This window comes from Brassica napus, chromosome C1, assembly GCF_020379485.1.
Source record: "Brassica napus cultivar Da-Ae chromosome C1, Da-Ae, whole genome shotgun sequence".
Classification (NCBI taxonomy): domain Eukaryota; kingdom Viridiplantae; phylum Streptophyta; class Magnoliopsida; order Brassicales; family Brassicaceae; genus Brassica; species Brassica napus.
The window spans coordinates 39,959,515-39,982,302 of record NC_063444.1 but is presented as its reverse complement, the minus strand read 5'-3'; the positions used below and the strand labels follow the sequence as shown (position 1 = coordinate 39,982,302).

Sequence of the window (22,788 nt, the reverse complement as noted above, 5' to 3'; positions counted from 1 at the left end):
ACTCTTCTTTGTTTGCCTTGCAGAAGAAAAGACTATCGTCTGCAAATAGCAAATGAGAAATTGTCGGACATGCTCTTGCTACCTTCATACCAGTTAACTGTTTTCTCCTTTCTGCTTTTTTAATATTTGCAGTTAAAGCCTCAGTACACATAATAAATAAATAAGGGGATAAGGAATCCCCTTGACGTAATCCCCGCTGAGGAGTTATAAGGCTTTTTGGTTGTCCATTGATAAGTACCCTATATTGAACAGAGGATATACACCCTCGCGTTAATTTAACCCAATGTAGATCAAATCCCATTTTTTGTAGGAGGGCTTCAATAAAATTCCACTCTATCCGATCATATGCCTTACTAATATCCGTTTTAATTGCCATAAACTTATTTTGACAAGACTTATTAGTGCGTAAACCATGAAACATTTCCTGCGCAATAAGAATATTATCCGATATTAACCTTCCTGCCACAAAGGCTGATTCTGTTTCCGAGATTAAACGAGGAAGACAAATTTTCAACCTTTGACACAAAACTTTTGATATAATCTTATAACCAACGTTGCATAAGCTTATCGGCTTGAGTTCCGTCATCCTTGTAGGCCTCTCTATTTTAGGTATCATACAAATGTTAGTTATATTTAGCTGTGGGTCCATTTCACCTGTGACCAAGAAATTATTCACCAATTCCATCACATCCTTTTTAACGACACTCCAGGAGTGCTGGAAGAATAGAGCTGTCATTCCATCCGGGCCCAGCACTTTTTCTGGATGCATCATAAATAACGCTTGTCGAACCTCTTCCTCCGTTGCTAGTCGCAGTAGCATTTGATTCGTCTGGGGAGAAATTGATGATCCTATCTCCTCCAAAAAATTATCAAACTCCGTTGGATTAGTCGATCTGAATAAACCATCAAAATAATCTACTGCCACCTTCTCAACTCCAGTCTCCTCTGTGACCCAATTACATGCTTCATCATGGAGCCCTACTATTTTATTTCTGATCCGACGTTGCTTTGTTAAAACATGGTAAAACTTTGTATTAAGGTCCCCCGATGAATACCACATATTTCGACTCTTCTGATGCCAGTATTCTTCCTCATCCTTGTAAGCCTCTTGTAATTTCCTGGAAATCTCCATAATATCCTCTTGTGATCTATTGCTATCTGTTTGTACTTCTTCCAGTGCTTGCTGGAGATTCAGAATTTTTTCCTTCCCATACGGTTGATTATCTTATCGCCATGACGATATTTCATGACGGCAATTATTAATTTTTGTAATGAAATCCTCTGATTGACCTTTCTGGTTCTCCGTCCACCCCAATACAATTGATTCCATTAGTCCCTCTTGGCCTATCCATCGCTTATCAAGCCTGAACTGTCCTCTTTTTTCCGTGATACTTGATCCTCCAAGGAGGCAATCACAGGTCGATGGTCTGATCCCACCAGTCTTAAGTATTATGTATAAGAACATGGAAAAAGTGCATGCCATTCCTCATTAGCCAAAGCTCTATCCAGTGGACATCTTACAGTTACTGCTCATTTCCCTTTCCCTCTCCATCCTTGCCACGACATTTTATTACCTCGAGCTGGGAATTCTAGTAAACCACTATTCTTTATCATATTGTTAAAAGGAATAAAGGAGGCTGCGCACCTTAGAGATCCCCCATCCTTTTCATGATTCTCAGTAATCTCATTTAAGTCTCTTATAATAAACCAGAGCTCCGAACGTGATAATCCGTACCGAGTTAATCTCTCCCACACCTGTTCTCTTAATTTTTGAACCGGCTCTCCATATACAAAAGTAAGGAAAACTTGTCCACCGCCTCCACATCTATCATTCTATTGCTAGAATATAGAATCCTAACTTGATACTCATTATTGTAAAATAGAGATAGACCGCCACTTCTCCCATTTGGATCCACCGTAACCAGGCTATCATAACCAAAATGTGATTGGAATCTTTGAACAAATTCAAATTCCTATTTCGTTTCCGATAAAAATAAAAATTCTGGTTTATGCTTATGTCATGTCTCCCGAAGATAACTTATGGTCCAATGACTTCCAAGACCTCTGCAATTCCAACTTAATATTTTCATAAAAATACTATTTACATTGCTCAGGCGAGCTGGTAGATTGAGGATTAAAGATATCCCATATGTTGATCACAAATTCCCAAAACCGCCATACCACCGCTACTATCAAATTCACTAACTGTTGATAGTCACAAACACGTCTTTTAGACCCGTATGTCCCACTTGTAATCGTCATCATATATCCATATAGCAGTCCATCTAAAACATTATGGGCAAACGTTTTGAACCTCAATTAGTATACTATCCTTTTCCTTCCCACTAGTCCATTATACTCATAAAATCGTTTCAATTTCTTCCAATTAGCAATTAGATGCTCAGGTAAATAGCATAACACACCCATCCCCATTACAAATCCGTTAACCCATTGGTATATAAAGCTAATGCTTGATATTCCATATTCCATTACGTGCCAGATGCTCCTCATTTTCCATTTAAAAAAAATGCATGTATAGTTAACATATATGATGCCCACATAATCTATTAATTGCAGAATAATCATTAGGTGTATCTCATAGATCATCTGATATACCAAATAAACCTCTTGGTAACCTCTCCGATAACACAAACGCCATAAAATAACAGAGCACAAGTACTTCTTTACATTTTTGCCACTCCACCTTACGCCTTTCCACCTCGAGCCTCTTATTCTTTTCAGTAACCATAACAATACCAAAAACTCAACCTCCTGCCAACTGAGCCTTACAGTCATATATACAAACCAACCCATCACCAACCACATAAACCAACAGTCTTCATTCATATCCATTACTTCCCATAAGACTCCAAGAACTTCCATATTTCCAAAACTCAAAAGTACGTAATAGAAAAAATCATCAAGACACCATAAACTCAAGAAACCATTCTTATTCCAAATCATAATAAAGACCACCAAGCACAATTCAAAGACTGTTGCCCCCCTCCCCGTAAAACCAAATAAAACTCTAGCAGAAAGATAAATTATTAAAGCAATTCTAGTTTCAAGAATTCACGCGAAAGTCTTGGTCTTAAATTAGAGAGTGAGTAAGTTATCGGATAAGGCTAGGCGGCACTCGAGTCAACATCTCGTATTCACGTGTTATGCTTTACGGTTTAAAGTTCTACAACCTTGAACCGAACCAGCTGATTAAATCCTCATATATACTGGTGAACTGGACAGACCGCGAGTCCCAAAATATCGGTTACGACTTTTGCTACAGACCGAAAAACCCAAAGGATAAACCCTGAAGTTTAAATTTTTTATTGCCATAAATGTTACATAACATTTATTTTTGCAGAGAATGTTCAGTCGAAGCTAGAATTTGATATGTACTTCCATTGAGTGTTTTTTTTTTTCATTTTTAATGGATTAAAATAAGAATGATTATGTTATTTTACTATTATATGGTTTTATCCACCCATATTGTTATTAAAATGTTTAGCAAAATAAATAATAATATATCTCGTCGGTCATTTGACAAATTTTGTGATTGTCATTTATCATTCTACATAATTTAAGTATAATATTTTTATTTTATATTTGAATTAAAAAATTTAAATTGTTATTATCGTTAAATATAATTAAATTTATATAATTTTTGTTTTTGTTTATCAATCAAAGCTAAATTAATTTTAGTCTCTAATTATAGTTTATGATAATTATAATTGAATTAATTAATTTTATGCAATAATATTTTCAAAGATTCTGAAAAGCTTTTTCAAAGAGTTTAGTAGATTTTTTTTTTTAAATATCAATTTGCATTTCAAATAAAAAAATAAAAATATTCTAATTAAATTATGTAAAATTTGATATAGATTCTAAGAAATAGTCTAAATAAGAAAATCATCATGTTCGTTGTCGATAACCTATCAGAAAACTCGATGGCTTCATAGAGGAGATCTCGCTCAACACATATTTCTTCTGCCACTTCACTACCAGGAGCCTAAGGCTCAAATGCTCTACCGAAAATTCCCAAAACAGTTTCTTCCGAAGAAACCTTCCGTGATCACATCACAATGGTCGTGTCGGAGACGTGTCTTTCAAGTGCCACTCAGGAGCGTCTTGCAACTTATATATATCAAAGCTAGAGGCCATTAAAACGAGGAGTTATTAGAGAAATTGACAACTTAAATCCATAATAGTTGGATAATTTGCGACCATGGAAATCTAATGAAACCATGGGGCAGGCAAGTGGTAAAATGACCAAATTTCCCCTATATTTTCGATGTTTAGGAACTAGAAACTTGAGTTGTTGTACGCATGACATCACAATCATTCCCTAAACCACTATGTACATGCGTAAGTAAAGTAGTAGCCTACAGAAATTACAAATAGCCTTATGACATCATTAGTCCTATTAATCTTTTACAATTTTTAAAAGATTTATATATATCTTAAACATTTAAAAACACACTGAAAATTATTATTTTCTAATTGGGCTGACGTAAAGCCCATACACTAAACATCTTCTCCACTCTCCTGCATCATAATCCATCTTACATATATCCATTGATTCCATTATTAATTATGGTCTTTCTCAACAGCAAATGAACCATGGGTTCAATCCAAAAGTAGAAAGCAACTTGATTGAGTGATTCATTCTCCTAAAATCTCTTATATATTAATAGAAAAATATTTAAAAAGTTGTAATCTTAAGTTTGTATTAATTAAAAAAAATTTTACTTAGGTGTCACTTAATTATGATCTCAATTTGGCTTACGTGACGGCATAAAAATCAACTTAAAAATTAGTAAGTCCAAAATTCAATTGCTAAAAAAACTTCTATTAACATAAACATAAATGTATATGATATGATAAACTTAATACTCAGCGATCTCATTAAATTAATACTCCACGATCTCATTAAATGAGACTTTTTTTAAACGGCTCAAGGTTGATTTATATTGTGAACCAACATAATAATTTTTTTTTTAAGTGTACAATATAGTCTTAGTCTGTATTACTTCAGCAATTTAAATCAAAGTTTGCTTTATATTATGGTCTAAGTATTTCATGCTTTTACTATAAATCGGAAAGTAATGATTTTTTTAAGTGTTGATTTTTATATTATTAGCAAAGAGACGCATCTATTAAAAAAAATTGTTAATAAAAGAAAAAAAAGAATATTGTTCAATTCTTAAGAATTCTTCGCCTACAGAAATTTATATAAAGAGTAATACAAAAATTAAGTTGTTTTGTTATTATCAAACGAACTTATATATCAAATATTTTTCTTTGCAACACAATATAATAATGACCTTTTTTAGCAGTTAATGATATATATCACATTAACCAAACTTTCATCATATCCAAAGTATCGGCTGCAAACAAATAATACCATTATCTTTCTTTATTCATGCCTTAAGTATAATAATAGTCGGACTGTAAAATTTTATGTCATCTTAATGCGGCCCATAACCAAACTATACTTCAAATTATAAGCCTAATCCAATTTGTAATTGTCTTTTTAATATTTTAATTTTCCATATTATGTCAAAAAGAAAGTAAAAATCTTAGACCATCCGCATTGGAGTTTCAAGACAAAAGTTCACACGTTTTTCGAGAAGAAAAAATATTAAAATAATTGGATTTTAATGAACCCGGCTCGTGCAGGTTCGCTGGAGTGATACCGTCTCGTTACTGTTCCGCGGGCCCCACGACACGTGACGGCCCGCGATAGGTTCGTTTATATATATATATATATATATATTTTTTAAAGTCAAACAAAAATAATAAAAATAATAAAAAAAACATTGGAAATCGGGAATTGCAAGTTCGCTGCTGCTCATGCTCTTATAATCTGAAATTAGTGTAATTTCAAAATCGAAAATATAAAAATTTTATTTATTTATAAGTTAATAAAAGAAAATATTCAAATGTATTGGCCCAACATATAGATGATTATATAAACAATCAAAATTGCATACATACAAAAAACAGCTCCATCATATATAAATTTTAAATTTGTTAATACAATATGTTTAATATTTTAATAATATAACTCAATTCACCCAAAGCACGGGTTCTTATCCTAGTATGATAAGTAAACAAGCCACTGTGATTCTCTGATGGAAACGTGATTATAATTAATGAAAGAGTAGTCACCTTATAAGTAACTTCTGGTTTTATGTGCATTGTCCATATGTAAATTAACATAGTTATACTCTCATTTATCTAGACCTTTGATAAGTGGGGTTCTTTCAAAAATGACACAAAATTTCAAGTCAAACACAAAAATAAAATATTTTTTTTTGAAACTTTGTTTTGTCCTATTCACTCTAGAAGTTCTAGTTATTCACGAAAATGCCATTACTTTTTTATTTTTTTCTTTTTTCGAAAATAAGGCTTTTACCTTACCATCCTCATCTTCACCAAATATTTACAACTTTGTCATTGACATCAACACCTCAACCACCATGAACTACCAAATTGAGAGTGTTAATGCCCTAAAGTTTCGATTTTTTCTCATCCTTTCTCATTTCCTATCCACACAAACCACATATCTTACACTTTCTCTCAAAATTCATCAAAAAAACAAAAGATTTTGATTACAAATTATGTAAGGTTCATAAGCTCACGATTCTTGGTGGTTAACGAGTAGGTAGCTGTTGTGGTGAAGTTCTGGGTGATTGGATAAACCACGCAAGTCATCTCACGAGTTCAAGGAATGAAATCGCGAACTACATTTTATTTTTCAGATCTGTTCGACGAAGAAGACTTCTTTAGAAGTCTTCTTCATCGAGAAGACTTCTTTAGAAGTCTTCTGGTCAATGAATATGTTAGTTTTGCAATTGACCTTTTGTGTGTTTTTAATAGAAGACTTCTAGGGAAGTCTTCCTTTCCTTTGTAAACAAAAAAAATCGAAATTCCAAGAGAAGTCTTCTCGAATAAACAGGTTACTTTTAAATTTGACCGAAGTTGGTCAGAAATTTGACTTTTTGTAGAAGACTTCTAAGGAAATCTTCGTGGAGAAAACTTCTACAGAAGTCTTCTGAAAGTCTTCCCTAAGTCTTCTCAATGCTGAAATATGTCTGCGTGGGTTACTATTGCAATTGAAAAATAATAGTAAAACATTTAATATCAATGAAAAGACTTCTATAGAAGACTTCTTTAGAAATCTTTTCCAGTTTAATTCTGGGTTTTGGTCAAACATTTGCCCGCGAGAGAAGACTTCTAGAGAAGTCATCCGACGGAAGACTTCTAAAGAAGTCTTCTCTCGAAAAGTCAAATATAGTCAATTGTAAAAGTGACCCAGCAGACTTCTTGCGACATTGAAAATACTTCCGGAAGACTTAGAGAACGCTTCTTTTGAAGTATTCTCCAGGTAGACTTCCCAAGAAGTCTTCTACAAAAAGTCAAAATTCTGACTAACTTCGGTCAAATTCAAAAGTAACATGTTTATCCGAGAAGAGAAGTCTTCTCTGGAAATTTCGAAAAAATTTCAATTTCAAAAGTAAGCCAATATTTACAAAGGAAGACTTTTGAAGATGTCTTCTGTATAGTAGACTTCTTAAGAAGTCTTCCATTGTAAATTTGCAATTGCAAAAATGACATAAATAGAAGACTTTTTTTGATATCTACACAGAGTAGACTTCTTTTGAAGTATTCCGTGGATGACTTCAAAAGAAGTCTTCTACGTAAATCTTTATTAAACTTCAAATTTATCCAAAATTAAAATGAATTTTTAATATCTTCTTACTAATTCTTGTTTATTAGTCAATATTGGGACTACTGAGTCGAATTTATAACTTAATTGGTGATAATTATGAAGTTACAAACATTGATGTTTAATAATGTTTCTAGCTAAACGGAGAAGTCTTCTGTAAGTCTTCCTCATAGAAGACTTGTTGAAGTCTTCTCCGATGATTTTGTTTTATTATGTTGATGTTCTGTGTTTGTGTTGTCTTCCTCATAAGATACAATTTTTAGCTTCCATGAGATTTAAAATATCAGCTTTCACTTAAAATTCAATTTTGATCTTTTGTGAATTTGACTAAGGTTTCTTGAGAAGTCTTCTCTCTTAGTTTTAGAAAATTTTACTAAGTTTTTGTGTTGTTTTGTTTTGTTATGTGTGGGCAGAATGATTAAAATATTTTTTGGTATGTTGTATCAATAACTTTAATGAAGTCAATAACTTTTGGCAAAACATGAACATATTTACCATTCTTTTGATTAACATCTCTTAAAGTTTACAAAATAATTCACAACTAAAATATTACACATAGAAATCATAAAAGACCATAAACAAAATTATTACACAGCTAGATATTATTCCTCAACATAGATAAGCTTGGACTCCACTTCACATCATCTCTTTGTACCACTTTGGGCAGAAGACTTTGGAAGACTTTCTGAAGACTTTGTGGGAAGTCTTCTGAGAGTCTTCCGAGAGTCTTCCAAGAATTATCCCAGAAGTCTTCTAAAATCTGTCTCAGATTTGAAAAATCTGCATATTCAAAAGCATTCAAATGACTTCAAAATATAGAAGACTTTTTAAAAATAAATTTTTAGATAATAAACAAAACAGTCACATTAGCTAGATTAGATCTATAATTTTTTAGAATCTAATAGAGAAAATTACCTAGACTAACCTGTCCTTTTCTAAAAATAGCTAGAATAACTTATCAAATTTGTTATTACTCAGATAACCTACTAATCATCTAAGTACTTTTATAATTCCTAAATTACCCTTTTATGCTTGTTTACAAAATCATTTGAAAAAAAAAACTTTCCTAAATTAATTGTTCATTAATCATTAATCTTATTATAATTGTATTTGTTTATTGTTAAAGAAAGTTAGGATATATAAGAATATTAACTTTAATTAAAATTTATTTCATGGAAGGTGATGTTGGAGAAAAAGTTTGGAAGTCTTCGGATAACATGTAGACTTTACACTAATCTACCAACTAATAGATAATCTACCAAAAATGGTAGACTTTATGTTAGTCCACTAACATTTTACAAACGAAAAAAATGTGTGCCAAATTGTATTTTGAAGTCTGTTATATGCATGTAGACTTTACACTCGTCTACTAATTTTTAGCAGTGAGAAAACTAGTCTACCGGTTTGGATTTTCATGTCTGCAAAAAAATGTGTAGACATTATGCTAATCCACTAAGAGTACACAAGCAAAATATAAGTCGGTCATATTGTCATTTGAAGTCTATATTTATGTTGCAGACAAAATAAAGGTCTACCAAATTTCAACTTGAAGTATGCTATTCGGTGTAGACGTTACTCTAGTCTACCAATTGACATTAGAAAACAAACTAATCTACCAATTTAGACTTTCATGTCTGTAAAGATGTGCACACATATGAAGGTCTACCGAATATTTGCAAACGAAATATAAGTATACTTGTTTGTGTCTTGTTGTCTATCATAATATGTAGACTACACACTAGTCTCTCTAGTGCCCACAGACTATATACGGTATATGTCTCCCATGTTGTCATTTACAGTTTACTAAAAACATGCAAACTTTAAAGCACCCTCTCCTAACTATATCAGTAGACAAAGTGAATGTCTACGAGCTCATATTTTATACTGTTTTATGTTCGATTATGAAAAAGATAGATGGTCAACAATGGTGGTTTTTCCATATACAAATATTTCTTTTAAAAAAAATATGTTTTCCTTTTATTTGAAAGGAATCAATTTTGTGTTTAATTTTCTATAAACGACTGACATTTGTTTCCTTTTTAACAATTTTTATAAGTTTTGCATTTTCTGAATAATTTGTATTTATCTTTAAATGGTAGATAAAGTAATAACTTTTGTGGCTAGGGGTAATATAGAGATAGTATCTTTGGATAATCTTTAAAAGATCATATAGGTTATTTTAGCTAATCTATATATTTTTAGGGTTATGGTAGCAAATGTCTCAATCTAATATATAAAACACACAAAATACATATCCAAAATTTATACCACTTTAGGCAGAAGACTTCGGAAGACTTCCTGAAGACTTCGTGGGAAGTCTTCTAGCATAAAATGCATTAGAAGACTTTCTAAGAAGGCTTCTGAGAAGTCTTCCGAGAAGTCTTTCAAAGTCTCTCAGATCTGGAAAAACGTGCAAATTCAAAAACATTCAAATGACTTCAAAACAGAGAAAAACTTCAAAAATGAAAATTTTATGCTTACAAAATAACCAAAACAGTGCACTATGTTGAATCTATAGCTTTTAAGAATCTAACACATAAACACACATAAATTCATATCCAAAATTTAGAGATCTACCTTTGAAAAGGTGAAAGATGAGAATCATGTAATGAGAAGATAAATTAGTTAGAAGACATAAGAAAAAGTGAGAAATGGATATAAAGTTTGGTGTTTTGATGTTCAAAGAGATTAGAGAGAGGTTGGAGAGTTTTAGAGTGAGAAACATTACATTTTTGTTGCAGTCATTTGAGAAGAAGAAAGAGAATCTGTAAATTTTCTTTATATATGGAGACAAAAATTCATATTAGGTTAAATATTTTCGACCCAGAAGATTTCTGGAAGACTTATGGAAGACTCATGGAAGACTTATGTAAGATTCATGGAAGACTTATGGAAGACTTAGATTTAGGCGGGATGTGTCGGAAGACTTCTTTTTAAGTTTTCTGTGAGTCTTCTAGACCCTAAAATCAAATAACTATGCAAAAAAACCCAATGACTCATGAACCAACCTACATTCACTCATCTAAGTTGAAAATAATTCAATTTCAGATAAACTAAATTTGCATCAGTGAAAAATGTTTATTATTACTTGATTTCAAATTTTAACCCATGAAAATATTTTTTATAAAAAATTTAAATTATTTTTAAAATCTAATCCATGAGAAGACTTTTTCTGGAAGACTTCTGGAATACTTTCTTTGGAAGACTTTTGGAAGACTTATGGAAGACTCCTGAAAGACTTATGGAAGACTTTGATTTAGGCGGGAAACCTAAATTATTCCAAAATTTAGGCGGGAACCATAAATTCTAATAAAATTTAGGCGTGATGTGTCTGAAGACTTCTTTTTAAGTCTTTTGTGAGTCTTTCAGACCCTAAAATCAATTAACTATACAAAAAAAAAAACATTTTCTTAAACTTTAAAAAAAACTTAGAAAGTGTTTAAATCAAGTTATTAAATAGTTACTAAACATGTATGGGTCAATTTGAAAAAAAAAAAAAATGAAGGTAAGATTTCAGAATCTAACCCTAAAGATACATACAATACTATAACATATGTTACCAAACCCTAAACCAATGACTCATGAGCCAATGTATATTCACTCATCTATGTTGAAAATAATTCAATTTCAGATGAACTAAATTTATATCATTGAGAAATGTTTATTATTACATGATTTTAATTTTTTACCCATCAAAATATATTTTATAAAATTATAAAATTATTTTTAAGATCTATTGAACGAGAAGACTTACAAAGAAGTCATCATAGAGAAGACTTACAACGAAGTCTTGTAAGTCTTCTCCAACATAGGGTTATAATGGTAAAATTGAAAACAGTTTTTTTTGTTTGTTCATAAGGAGGCTGTTGTAATTTCACTAGGCTTTTGCATTTGATTGAATTTGGGGTACACTTTAATATTCAAAATCAAGTTTTGAGTCATTTTTGGCAAATCCCCCTTGATTAGTTAGTAAGGATATATTCTGATTTATCTAGACACCTTCCATATAAACTGATATGTAATTTTATATTAACTTCCTATTTAAAAATATTGTTATTTTATATAGAAACATTATTTAACATATAGTTATGTATGGTGAGATGAGTGAATATTCGACTTATATATGGTGTTTGGATTAGGAAATAACTAATACTAGCTATTGACCCGCGCGTCCGCGCGGGTGTATGTTCGATGTAATTATAAGTGTTTTCGTAGTTCTAAGAACATGAATGTTATTGTTTCATATGTTTTTGAGTTTTGACATTGGTGTATCTTGTTTATTCGGTTTAGTGTACATTTATAAACTATGAGGTTTTATTGTTCTTATATTGTATTTTTTTCTTTTGCTTGGTAAACTAACCATAAAGTGTACAATATTAGAGCATGTAGTTGAAGTTTAATAGTATTATTAATTAAGAAAACATATAATTAAAAATATATACAAAACAAAAATATTGCATTAAAAAGAAAAAAACTGTAGTAATTATATTAAAAATTGGAAAAGAAATTTGTTTATTTTATTTATATAGCTTTAAAAATAAAAAAATCGATAGAACTATAAAACCAATTGGAAAAGTAACTCCAAAAATATATTAAAAATAGAAATCTGTGTAACTAAATTAATAAAGCCTAATTATATGAATTGATTTTGGCCTTTTGGTTATGAAATTAAAATTAATATCATTTGTAACCCAACACTTTGTGGACCTGAAATACAAATCAAAGCCCATATAACTTTTTTTCCGGAAAAAAAAACCGTAAAACGACTGCCTTTACTGAGTTTTCACTTTCCCATATAACATCGGTTTCTCCAACCGATCTCATCGTCGGCGATGTCTGTTGTTCTCTTAAACGCCTGTGTTTTTTTCACCAAAAGGATTACAGAAGATAGATCTAATAATTATATATATAAAATGTGATAATTTATATCACTATATATATTAAGTGATAAATGTTTCTATTCTGCGCGGGTTAATATTTTGTAGAATTTAATATTTTTGTTAGTTGTAGACTTGTAGGTTAATGTTTCATAGGTTATTGAGTTATGATATATTGTGTATCTTGGTCATTTTGCTAAGTGTCGAATTTTTAAATTTTAGTTGCATTCTTTTTCATTTGTACTTTTTTAACTTTTACTTTGTAAATTAAAAAATTAACTTGATTAATTTTGATCTTAGAGTAAATTAAACAATTTAGATGTTTAGTCCAAACTTAAATATTACATTAAACAATTAAATCTAAAATATTAGAGTATTTTGTTTAGATTGAGTGTATTTTATTAAATTATACTATAAAATTTGTGTGATAAATTATTTTAAAAATTACATTTGATTTAATTTTTTTTAAACAAAAATTTCAGCAAAAATTACAAATTATGGAAAATCATACCCAACAAAATTCACAAAAAGTATTCGGGTGCAAAATTATATATACAAAGCCTATTTAGATGAACTGAAATAGGCAATTTATTTTTGACTTCAATTTAGTGGGCTTAAAATATTAATCGAAGCCCAAATTGTTTTTTTTTTCCGGGAAAAGAAACAGAAACTGTTTTCTTTGTACGACTTCTTGGTTTCCGTTCTTGTAGATCTCTCTGTCGGTGCCGTCCGCTTTCTGGCGATAAGTTCCATCTCAAGGGGTTGAATTTCTTTCTCAAAAGAGGAAAGATGGTTAGATCCATTGAGAACTACAACAGATTTTGCAAACGGGTATGATTTTGGAGGTTTAGGTTGAAATTATTTATCTTGATTTGTTGTTCTAGATTCTGTGTTATGATGGTTTTTAAAATCAACTGAAGGGGTCATACGAAGAGCTTTATGTCGGATAGATATAGCACGGTCCCGGTTTAATCATGAAGACCTGTCAAGACTCACTATAAGCTCTGCTTTGTCCACAGAATGCTTCATTACAGTACTTGATCACTTCGTCAACAACTCATATATCTTTGTTCCAATGAACATATGTTTATTAACTTTGGTCACTCTATTTGTTAAGTCAATCGATCTACTTTATCAAAGGTTAGATTCATAATCGATTATTTTGATTAAGATTCCATGAATAGTTTTCTTCCCTAAATTTTTTGATTGTTTCTCTTATGGAATGATAGATCTCTAGTCTCAATGAGTATGCCGGCAATTAACCTTCGTCTTTAGAGACATAAGGTCGTAAAGTCAAAATCAACAATTTTTAAAATTTCTGTATCTATTTTTATACAATTGTGTCAATTCTGATATTATCCTTTTTAATTGTGACGCATGTTTGAGTTGGACGTTGTGTGAAGCAATTTCTAGTAATCCAGATGCAAAGTAAGCCAGCAACCTTGGCGAACAAAAGACTTCGAATACGGTTAGTATTTCTTAGCTATCACAACTAATTCATAAGTACCAAGCAATGTAGGACCATCTTGAATATGTTGTGATTATGAAAGAACGCTGGCTTAAGTATGAATGTTTGGTTTTTACTTGTCTGAGTGATTCAAAACTGGTTATTTTTTCCTTCACGATCTTATATAACATAACATCTGTCAATCGTTTGATAGCTGATATTATGTCATTTTAAATGTGACGCATGTTTGATTTGGACGTTGTGAGAACCAAGTTTCAGTAATCCAAATATAATGGAAGACAACAACCCGAGGAACACACACCTGAGAATATGGTTAGTAATTACTTCTCTATCATAACTAATTCATAGGATGAAAGCAATGTCATGGATAATAACGCGCCGGTGTTCTACAAAATATGTTGATAACTGATCTAACGTACCTATTTCGTAAGTTGGATAAAATAGGACAGTATAGAATAAGTGCAAGGCTAGAATCTTTCTTTAGGTGGCTGGCAAGTGACTATATATATACAGAAAATGGACATTGAAGTTTCCTGGAGAGAACCAAGTACCAGTTATGAAGATGCAAAAGCAGACTACAATGATTACAGGACAACAGAGTTATAATGAGGTTAGTAATTACTGATCTACTCTAGCTATTTCGTAAGGTGAAACAAATAGGACAGTATAGATATTGGTTTTTAGATTAGGGAACCCTGGTTTTAGTTAAGATGTTTGAGGAAGAAATGCCTCATTTATATTTGTCTTAGATAACAACAGCTTCATTTAGATATGGTTAAAAACGACCAAATAGAATGCATGTGTTTGTCTAAATGAAAAATATAACAGTCTTATTGTTATGAAGCGACTTGGTAAAACAAAGAAATGTTGTTTGCATAACAAAAATAGAACTTAGTGAACCAGCAAGCATTCATCCACCACATATAACATGCGACACCTGAAACGATCAAAATAAGATAATCATTTTAGTATTTGTCTGTACTTTCTTTAAGAATAAACAAAATGTGAGAATTATGCACCAAAACATATACTGAAAATAAAAAAAACTTCTAAATAGACAAATTATGTTACCTCAGCTGTTAAAGGTTGTCGAAAACTTCTTTGAAAACAACATTCTTAGTTTGTTTCTGTGGTTTGCCATCTTCGTCTAAAATCAGAATTTTCAATCCCTTTTTGGAAGTCACTCTAGAAACAGCAACATATAACTGACCATGTGAAAAGACAGGTCTTGGTAGATAAAGACCTACTTTAGATAGTGATTGCCCCTGACTTTTGTTGATTGTGATTGCAAAAGCCACAGCAAGAGGCAGTTGCCTTCTCCTCATTTTGAAAGGCAATCTGGTGTCAGAAGGAGTTATTAGCAATCTAGGAATATCAACTATCTCCCCAATCCTCTCTCCTGTTATAATCCTAGCTTGAACCATAAAATCCATTAGCTGAGTGATCTGCAGTCTCGTCCCATTCATTAAGCCGTCAGTAGGAGCTATGTTTCTCAGAACCATAACAGGACAACCAACCTTCAGTCTAAGACTATGGTTTGGTAAACCAGGAACCTTAATTGTGTTTAGAAGATCAGCACTAAGAGCTTCATTGTTCACAGCACCTGTATCAGAGGGATCAATGCTATCAGCACTGTTATAAATTTTTTCCTCACCTGAAATAGAAAACAAAAACTCTTAGAATAAGAGTCAGCTACAACTTCTGCGAAATCAATAGATGAAATAGCACAATTTACCTTCTAGCTTGTCCAACATATATTCATTAACTGTATTAACATCCTCGTTAGTTGGACAGAGGATAGCTCTCTCTTGAAAAAAATTTCCATCTTTCTTTTCATGCAATGAAGTTGATGTGCCATAAATCTCTTCGCTGATTGCTTCTATAGGATCATTAAAATCTGTAATCAAAAATTCAGAGGGAATTTCTATCTCTGCCTCACCATCATTAGGCTCTGAAAGTTTACCATCACCAACTTTTAATATCCACTCTGAAAATTCTTGAAGATCCTTTGCCTCTGCTGGTGACAATCCTGCTGATAGCAATCTCATATTCTTGGAGAGCTTAAGAACTTTGCAGTGCGTCCAAAGATAGGATGAGTTAAGTGAGGCCATAACTATTTCAGCTCTACCAGCACCATTTATAACAGGCAAAACTTGCCTAAAATCACCACCAAACACGATAACCTTTCCACCAAATGGTTGTGTGTCGTGTTTCCCAACAATATCAGATAAACTTTTATCCAAAGCCTCAAAACAATGCTTGCTCATCATAGGCGCTTCATCCCAGATGATAAGTGATGAGGCTTTCACTAAATTAGCTTGGTCACTCCCATGCTTCATAGTACATGAAGAAAACTCGTCTGGATTTAGAGGAATCCCGAATCTGGAATGTGCTGTCCGACCACCAGGCAACAACAGTGATGCAATGCCGCTCGAAGCCACGTTTAGAACAATATCTCCTCTGGATCTGATAGCTGCAGAAAGCAATTTCCATAGGAAAGTTTTCCCTGTTCCACCAAAACCACTAACAAAAAACATTCCACCATCTCCTTTATTAACAGCAGAAAGAATCTCCTCATATATCTTTCTTTGCTCGCAAGTCATCTTCAGCAGATCTCTTCGAAGAGTCTCTAACAAATCAGAACGCTCAAATCAGAACGCTCATAGCTGCGTTCGTCTAGCACCAAGACATTTTCATCGTGGATACTTATCTTTGGCGGTTTAGGCATAGAATCAAATTTTGCAAGTGAAGTTCCAGATCGTTTCAAGATTTTTTCAATCTCAAGTAAAGCATACTTCTTTTTGTCGTCATCACTCAGCATCAGACCTAAAATGAATATGAAAAAGTCAAGAAAGAAACTAAAATTATAAGTCTTGAAACATAAATTCATGTAGCTAAATTGAACAATCAAGTTTAAAATCTAAAAACATACCTGGTCTATTAAAATTCCTTCTCCTAGAGTGCTCAATATCTTCAGATAAAAACATCCAAGTGTTTTCCCATACTGACTCAGGCTTAGATAAAGTGTTACTCATAAGCATCATAACAAACATCCAAGTGTTTTCCCATACTGACTCAGGCTTTCCGTTTAGAGAAAACGGTTCAAGTTGCTCAGCATATGTTCCCCACAGACAGCATGCAAGATTGTTTCCTCTAACGATATCAAAGAATGATATTTAGTCAAAGAAAAGAACAAAATAAAGTGTATAAGATAACAAAAACAAAATGTTTTGAAACTAACTCTGCATCAACTAAGCGAAACAGAACCCTCTTTCTGTCTTCGCCAGAAACTTGTACAGTCTGTACATCACCAAGGTCATGAATTCTTCCTATCACGTCTGTAAGATAACAAATACAAACATAGGTAACAATGTATATCAAACGCATGTCAGTATAGTTTTAAAACAATATGAATATAACATAAACAGAGATTACCAATGAGAAAAGCTTGCTTTTTGGTTCCATTCTCAATTTCTTCATAATTAGCAAGCGATATAAAAACTCTATCATCAACTAAATCCGATCTTGATAGCACAGCGTCTTCTGCTATAACCATCTTGTATTTGTAGTTGGTTGTTCGATACTGACCACCAGCTGGAGTCACAGTAACGTGTTCAATAACTCCCCAAGAATCTATAGGTAAGACACGTTGAATCCGTTGCATGAGAGATCGTTTGCTAGTAGCATGGATCTTGTTACCCTAACAAAAACACAGTCATATTAGTTAGATTCATGACATTAGTAATACAATGAAAGGAAGAAACGTGTGTTACAAAACTTACCCATTGATCTGCTAACACCATCTCGAAAGTATCACCTGCAAAAGGTGTGTTTTGCTTCCACGAATGTAAACATTTCACTTGAATTCTCCAGTTGTCTTTGAATGGCCTGAGTTTTGTGAGAGGAACAAATGTCGTTAGCTTAGACATATTGAGGTTTTTTTTATTCTTTGATTTGATATGATTTCGATGCAACTTGAGGAGATATGTATATATAGTTGGCATATCAAATGGGATCCCGTTAGGTTAATTCATAATAATTAAATGGTAAATTTTGGTAGTTATAATTTAAATGCAGAATCAATGGCAAAATCTTTGTAAAATTATTTAATGTACATTCATAATTTTTTATTTAATAGGAAAAAGAGAATATTCGATCTTTAAAGATAAGAATTACTTGGTAACCAAGTTTTTGGCAAGATAATTATGTGATTTCGTTAGTTATATTGATCCCTTTTTTAAATGCTGACTGCGTAGAATTAGGAAAAAATATTCTGTGTTGATTTGTTTTTTAAATATCGTAAATGTAGGAATAGTTTTAGGAATGGTTTGTAGTATGGAAGGAAAGAAGTTGAATTAGTTACGATAGTCTATGCAAAATCTATTTAATATACACATATACCTAAATAAGTAGAATTAGGAAAAAAATATTCTGTGTTGATTTGTTTTTTAAATATCGTAAATGTAGGAATAGTTTTAGGAATGGTTTGTAGTATTGAAGGAAAGAAGTTGAATTAGTTACGATAGTCTATGCAAAATCTATTTAATATACACATATACCTAAATAAGTATGTTTGGGCCATTTAGAAATTGTAAGCCCAGAATAATATAAGGTTTGTTTAGTTGATATGTATCAACGAATTAGGAAGAAAAAGAGAGTAAGTAAACGACATAGTTTTAATAGTGGCATAGGGATGTAATATTTGTGGAACTTTAAGGAGTAAGATTTATTTGTACTTCTGCCTTAATAGTTTAGATATTTAAATATAACTTGTAGGTTAGTATGATAATTATCATAGGATTTATCCGGATATTATATTCGTTGGATAATTTTATGTAGTGTTTACCGGATGTTTGAATTATTTGTGGTTATGTGATTATAAAAAGATACTACTTAGAACATAGTCCATACAACATATATAAACAGTGATTTGCTAACAATGTCTATGTTTACAGGATATTTGAACACTTAAAGGATATTTTGTTTTATAAAAAGATATCATTTAAAATAGTCCAACTATATAGAAACGGTGAATGGTTAAATTTTTTGAGAACATAATCATCGAGTTAGCAAGGTTATCTTCCGACATAACCAGTCACTCAATGTTTTAGCTGTTTTATTTGGTCAAATGTTTTAGTTGGTTTTAAAATTATTTTATATGGCTATTTTAACAATTGTCCGTCTTTGTTTTGAAATGGCAAAAATCATGTTCAATAGATGCATGTTTTACTTCACAAGATCTTCACAAATTTCACAGGAAGCCAAACATCTTAAGCAACAACAAAACATTATAAGAAGAACCTCGAAACTGTAATCATTAGATGTGATGCTCTCTTGAAATGCCTCCATGGATATGGTTGATAACATAAAGGACCTTGATGAAATTGCATTTCTTTGTATTAGCCAGCCCTTGACTGAAAAACTTGGTTAACTAAATATTTATCTAAATTTTTTTGAAGAAAAGCTCAATTAAACAACCAATTGAGTAATTCAAAGTCTTTCTTTAATCAGGCTAAGGTAGAAGAACTTTCACTAAAAGCCATAGAGAACCCGAAAGGACAAATAAGTTCTATTATTAACCGGTTATTTTGAAAATTTACATCCTTAAAAAATTCAAATTATTAGAAAAAATATCAAAAAATAAATAACAAATATCAGAAAATGAAAAACGACCAAGACAACAATCTTGAGTTCCAAGACTGCGTCATCTTCCTCCAATCTGCGAGAAATCAAGAGAGAGAAAAAAGATCATGAACACCACATAAGAACATAAAGGATAAAGTGACGATGTATTCATGAACACCACATTAGAACATAATTGTCACAGCCCAAACCCAACAAATTTTAAAACCATAAACGTAAAACCCACGTTTTAAGCCAAAGCCTTAAAAAAGGGTATTTTAGTAATTTTGAAAAACTTGGTTAACTAAATATTTATCTAAATTTTTTGAAGAAAATTTCAATTAAACAACCAATTGAGTAATTCAAAGCCTTTCTTTAATCAGGCTAAGGTAGAAGAACTTTCACTAAAAGCCATAGAGAACCTGAAAGGACAAATAAGTTCTATTATTAACCGATTATTTTGAAAATTTACATCTTTAAAAAAGTCAAATTATTAGAAAAAATATCAAAAAATAATTAACAAATATCAGAAAATGAAAAACGACCAAGACAACAATCTTGAGTTCCAAGACCACTACAAGAAAACATCAAGGATTCTGAGGGAAAAAATCGTCGGAATTTCGTCGGAATATCGTTATTCCGACGCAATTCCGACGAAATACGTCGTCGGAAATAATTCCTCGGAATTTCTTTTTTCCTCTGAAATCCCTCGGAATTTTCCGACGGAATTCCGAGGAAATAAATTTCCGAGGAAATTCCGAGGATCCCTTGTTTGTCGGAAAAGTCCTCGGAATATACCGAGGTAGAACTTCGTCGGGATAATTCCTCGGAAGTTCATCGATCGATGCGTGTTTGGACATATATACATCGATCGATAGGAGTATACCGACGGACTTTTTCCTCGGTTTATTCCGAGGAACTGTTCCCTCGGTATATTCCGAGGGATCCGTTCCTCGGAATTTTCCGAGGGAGTTGTCCCTCGGAAAATTCCGAGGGAAATGTCCCTCGCTATATTTTTTAAAAAAAACGGATCGATCGATGCGTTTTTGTTCAAAAACGCATCGATCGATGTAGTGAAAAATATAATTAATTTCCTCGAAATGTAAAAAATATTAATTTTTTGAAAAAATAAAATTTCTGAAATTTAAATTCGAAAATATGAAATTAAAAGTAAAATTGAAATCATACTAATTAATATTCAAAGTTTCACAAATAAAAATAAAACATTCCGAGATTGGGGAAAAAAAAAACTACGGGTCTGGCACGTCCGGGAACACCTCGTTCGGGTACATCCTCTGCATCATCTCCATCATTTGCTGGTTCAGCCTCCTCTGTGCCTCATAGCCCGCCTGTTGAGCCGCCATCTGGGTCTCCAACAAAGATATTCGATCATCTTTGTCCTTCAACTGAGCCGTAAGTACTTCTGGATCAACAAAGGGCGGTGGTGCAGAAGAAGGAGGAACCGACCGGGTGCGACGACCCAAACCGAACAAACGTCCCTTCTTCTTTGGAACCGACTGAATAGAAAAAAGCCAAATTTAGAAATTTAAACCAAGAAATAAATGAATTGAACTTTAAAAAAAAAGAACTTACGGATTCAACGATTTCGTTGATTCGAAACCGGGACAAGTTGGTCGAAGCCGTCGAAGCGTCATCCTCGGTTTGAAGCTGAGACACTTCGTCTACCACCTGAGTTTGGACCAGGTCGACCACGTCCCTCACAAGACCGTCATCAATCTGGCCGGTCTTCTTGTTGGTATACGCCCTCCTCATTAGGGCGAGATCATCGACCGGCTCGCCATCATTTTCTTCCGCCTTGAAAAAAAACATAAAATTAAAGAAACATTAGAAATTAGAAGAAATGCACAATAAATTTAAATTCTGAAACTCAAATAATTGAAGAAAAAGCGGTTGAACTTACCATGCGATCTCCGAGAGTGGCAATAGATTGAGCACCCAAGTTATGCTTGTAGATGCCCTTCCCTTTACGGTCGCTCCTGCGGTTGGTGGAGTTGGTGGAAGAAGTTTCTTTCGTCTCCTCCTTATCCCAATGCGCACACAACTCCTTCCAGACCGTATCGTTCATCGACTTTGGGACCTTTTAATTAAAAAAAAAAAAAGTTTAATAAATTAAAAAATAGTTTAATAAATTAAAAAATTGTTTAATAAATTAAATCGAACCTTATTGATTTCCCACTTCTTCTTCCACTCGTGGATCTGCTTCCCATAGTTGTCCATTACTTTATGGACGAAGTGGTGATAGATAAAGAGCGTCTCATCGGAATTCCAGTTGAACTCTTGCTGAAAAAAAAACACAATTAGTAGAAAATTTATATTAAAGATTAAAAATATAAGTAAAAAATTAGAATACTTACCGCAAACTGACGAAACCACAGAACCTGCTTGTCGGTTGGGAAGTGAGTGAAAGTCGGATGTCCACTGTCGAGGGCCGAGTACATCATACGGTTGATCCATGCGCTGATCCCGTTCCCGGATCGGTTGAACCTTATTAAAAGAACAAACGGTTAATAATGAATCCAAATTTAAAGAAAAAAAAATGTTTAATTACCATGTTTGACCCCGTCCATGTGGATACGGAGTGAGATACGGAAGATGGTCACGACCGGGCTGTTGAACCAACTCCGCAACCCTCATCACTCCCGGAGGACCCGGAGGAACAGGAGCGGATGCAGCAGCGGGAGCGAGAGGAGCATGAGCGGGTGCAGCAGAGGGAGATGTATGGTTGGAGCTGTGGGGCGAAGGGGAATCCTGAAAATGGCTGGAATCCCGAGACTGGCTCCCCGTACCACCACGACCACGACGCTGTCGAGGCCGGGTCTGATCATCATGAGACCTGTAAATTAAAAAATATATATTTAATAAATACAGAAATATATAAATTAATTTTTTTTATTAAAAAAAAATCCCAAATAATTTAATCACAGAAAAAGATTTATATATATTAAATTTTTTAATAAATATATAAAAATAGTTCTAATAAACAAAAATAGTTTTAATAAATAAAAATTGTTTAATAATTAAATGTTTTGTAAAAAAAAAAAATTTATATTGAAATTTTTTTTTGTAAAATC

General features: G+C 32.5%; 2 protein-coding genes across 2 annotated transcripts; both read right to left on the bottom strand.

Annotated features, from left to right (window-relative positions):
* Positions 1 to 15,005: 15,005 nt before the first annotated feature.
* On the bottom strand, positions 15,006 to 18,003 carry LOC125580020 (ATP-dependent DNA helicase PIF1-like). The gene is made up of 7 exons (XM_048743953.1): positions 17,857 to 18,003; positions 17,510 to 17,774; positions 17,316 to 17,412; positions 17,007 to 17,227; positions 16,781 to 16,900; positions 15,810 to 16,703; positions 15,006 to 15,749 (listed from the first exon to the last, which is right to left on the bottom strand). Exons 1-7 carry the CDS (start codon positions 18,001 to 18,003, stop codon positions 15,154 to 15,156), a joined length of 2,340 nt encoding a protein of 779 aa, XP_048599910.1. The 3' UTR covers positions 15,006 to 15,153.
* A 2,280-nt stretch (positions 18,004 to 20,283) lies between these two features.
* Positions 20,284 to 22,351, bottom strand: LOC125580247. Its single transcript, XM_048744494.1, has 7 exons — positions 22,266 to 22,351; positions 22,072 to 22,201; positions 21,878 to 21,997; positions 21,618 to 21,794; positions 21,290 to 21,511; positions 20,951 to 21,213; positions 20,284 to 20,674 (listed from the first exon to the last, which is right to left on the bottom strand). The coding sequence occupies exons 1-7, from the start codon at positions 22,349 to 22,351 to the stop codon at positions 20,284 to 20,286; spliced, it is 1,389 nt and encodes a 462-aa protein (XP_048600451.1).
* Positions 22,352 to 22,788: the final 437 nt, after the last annotated feature.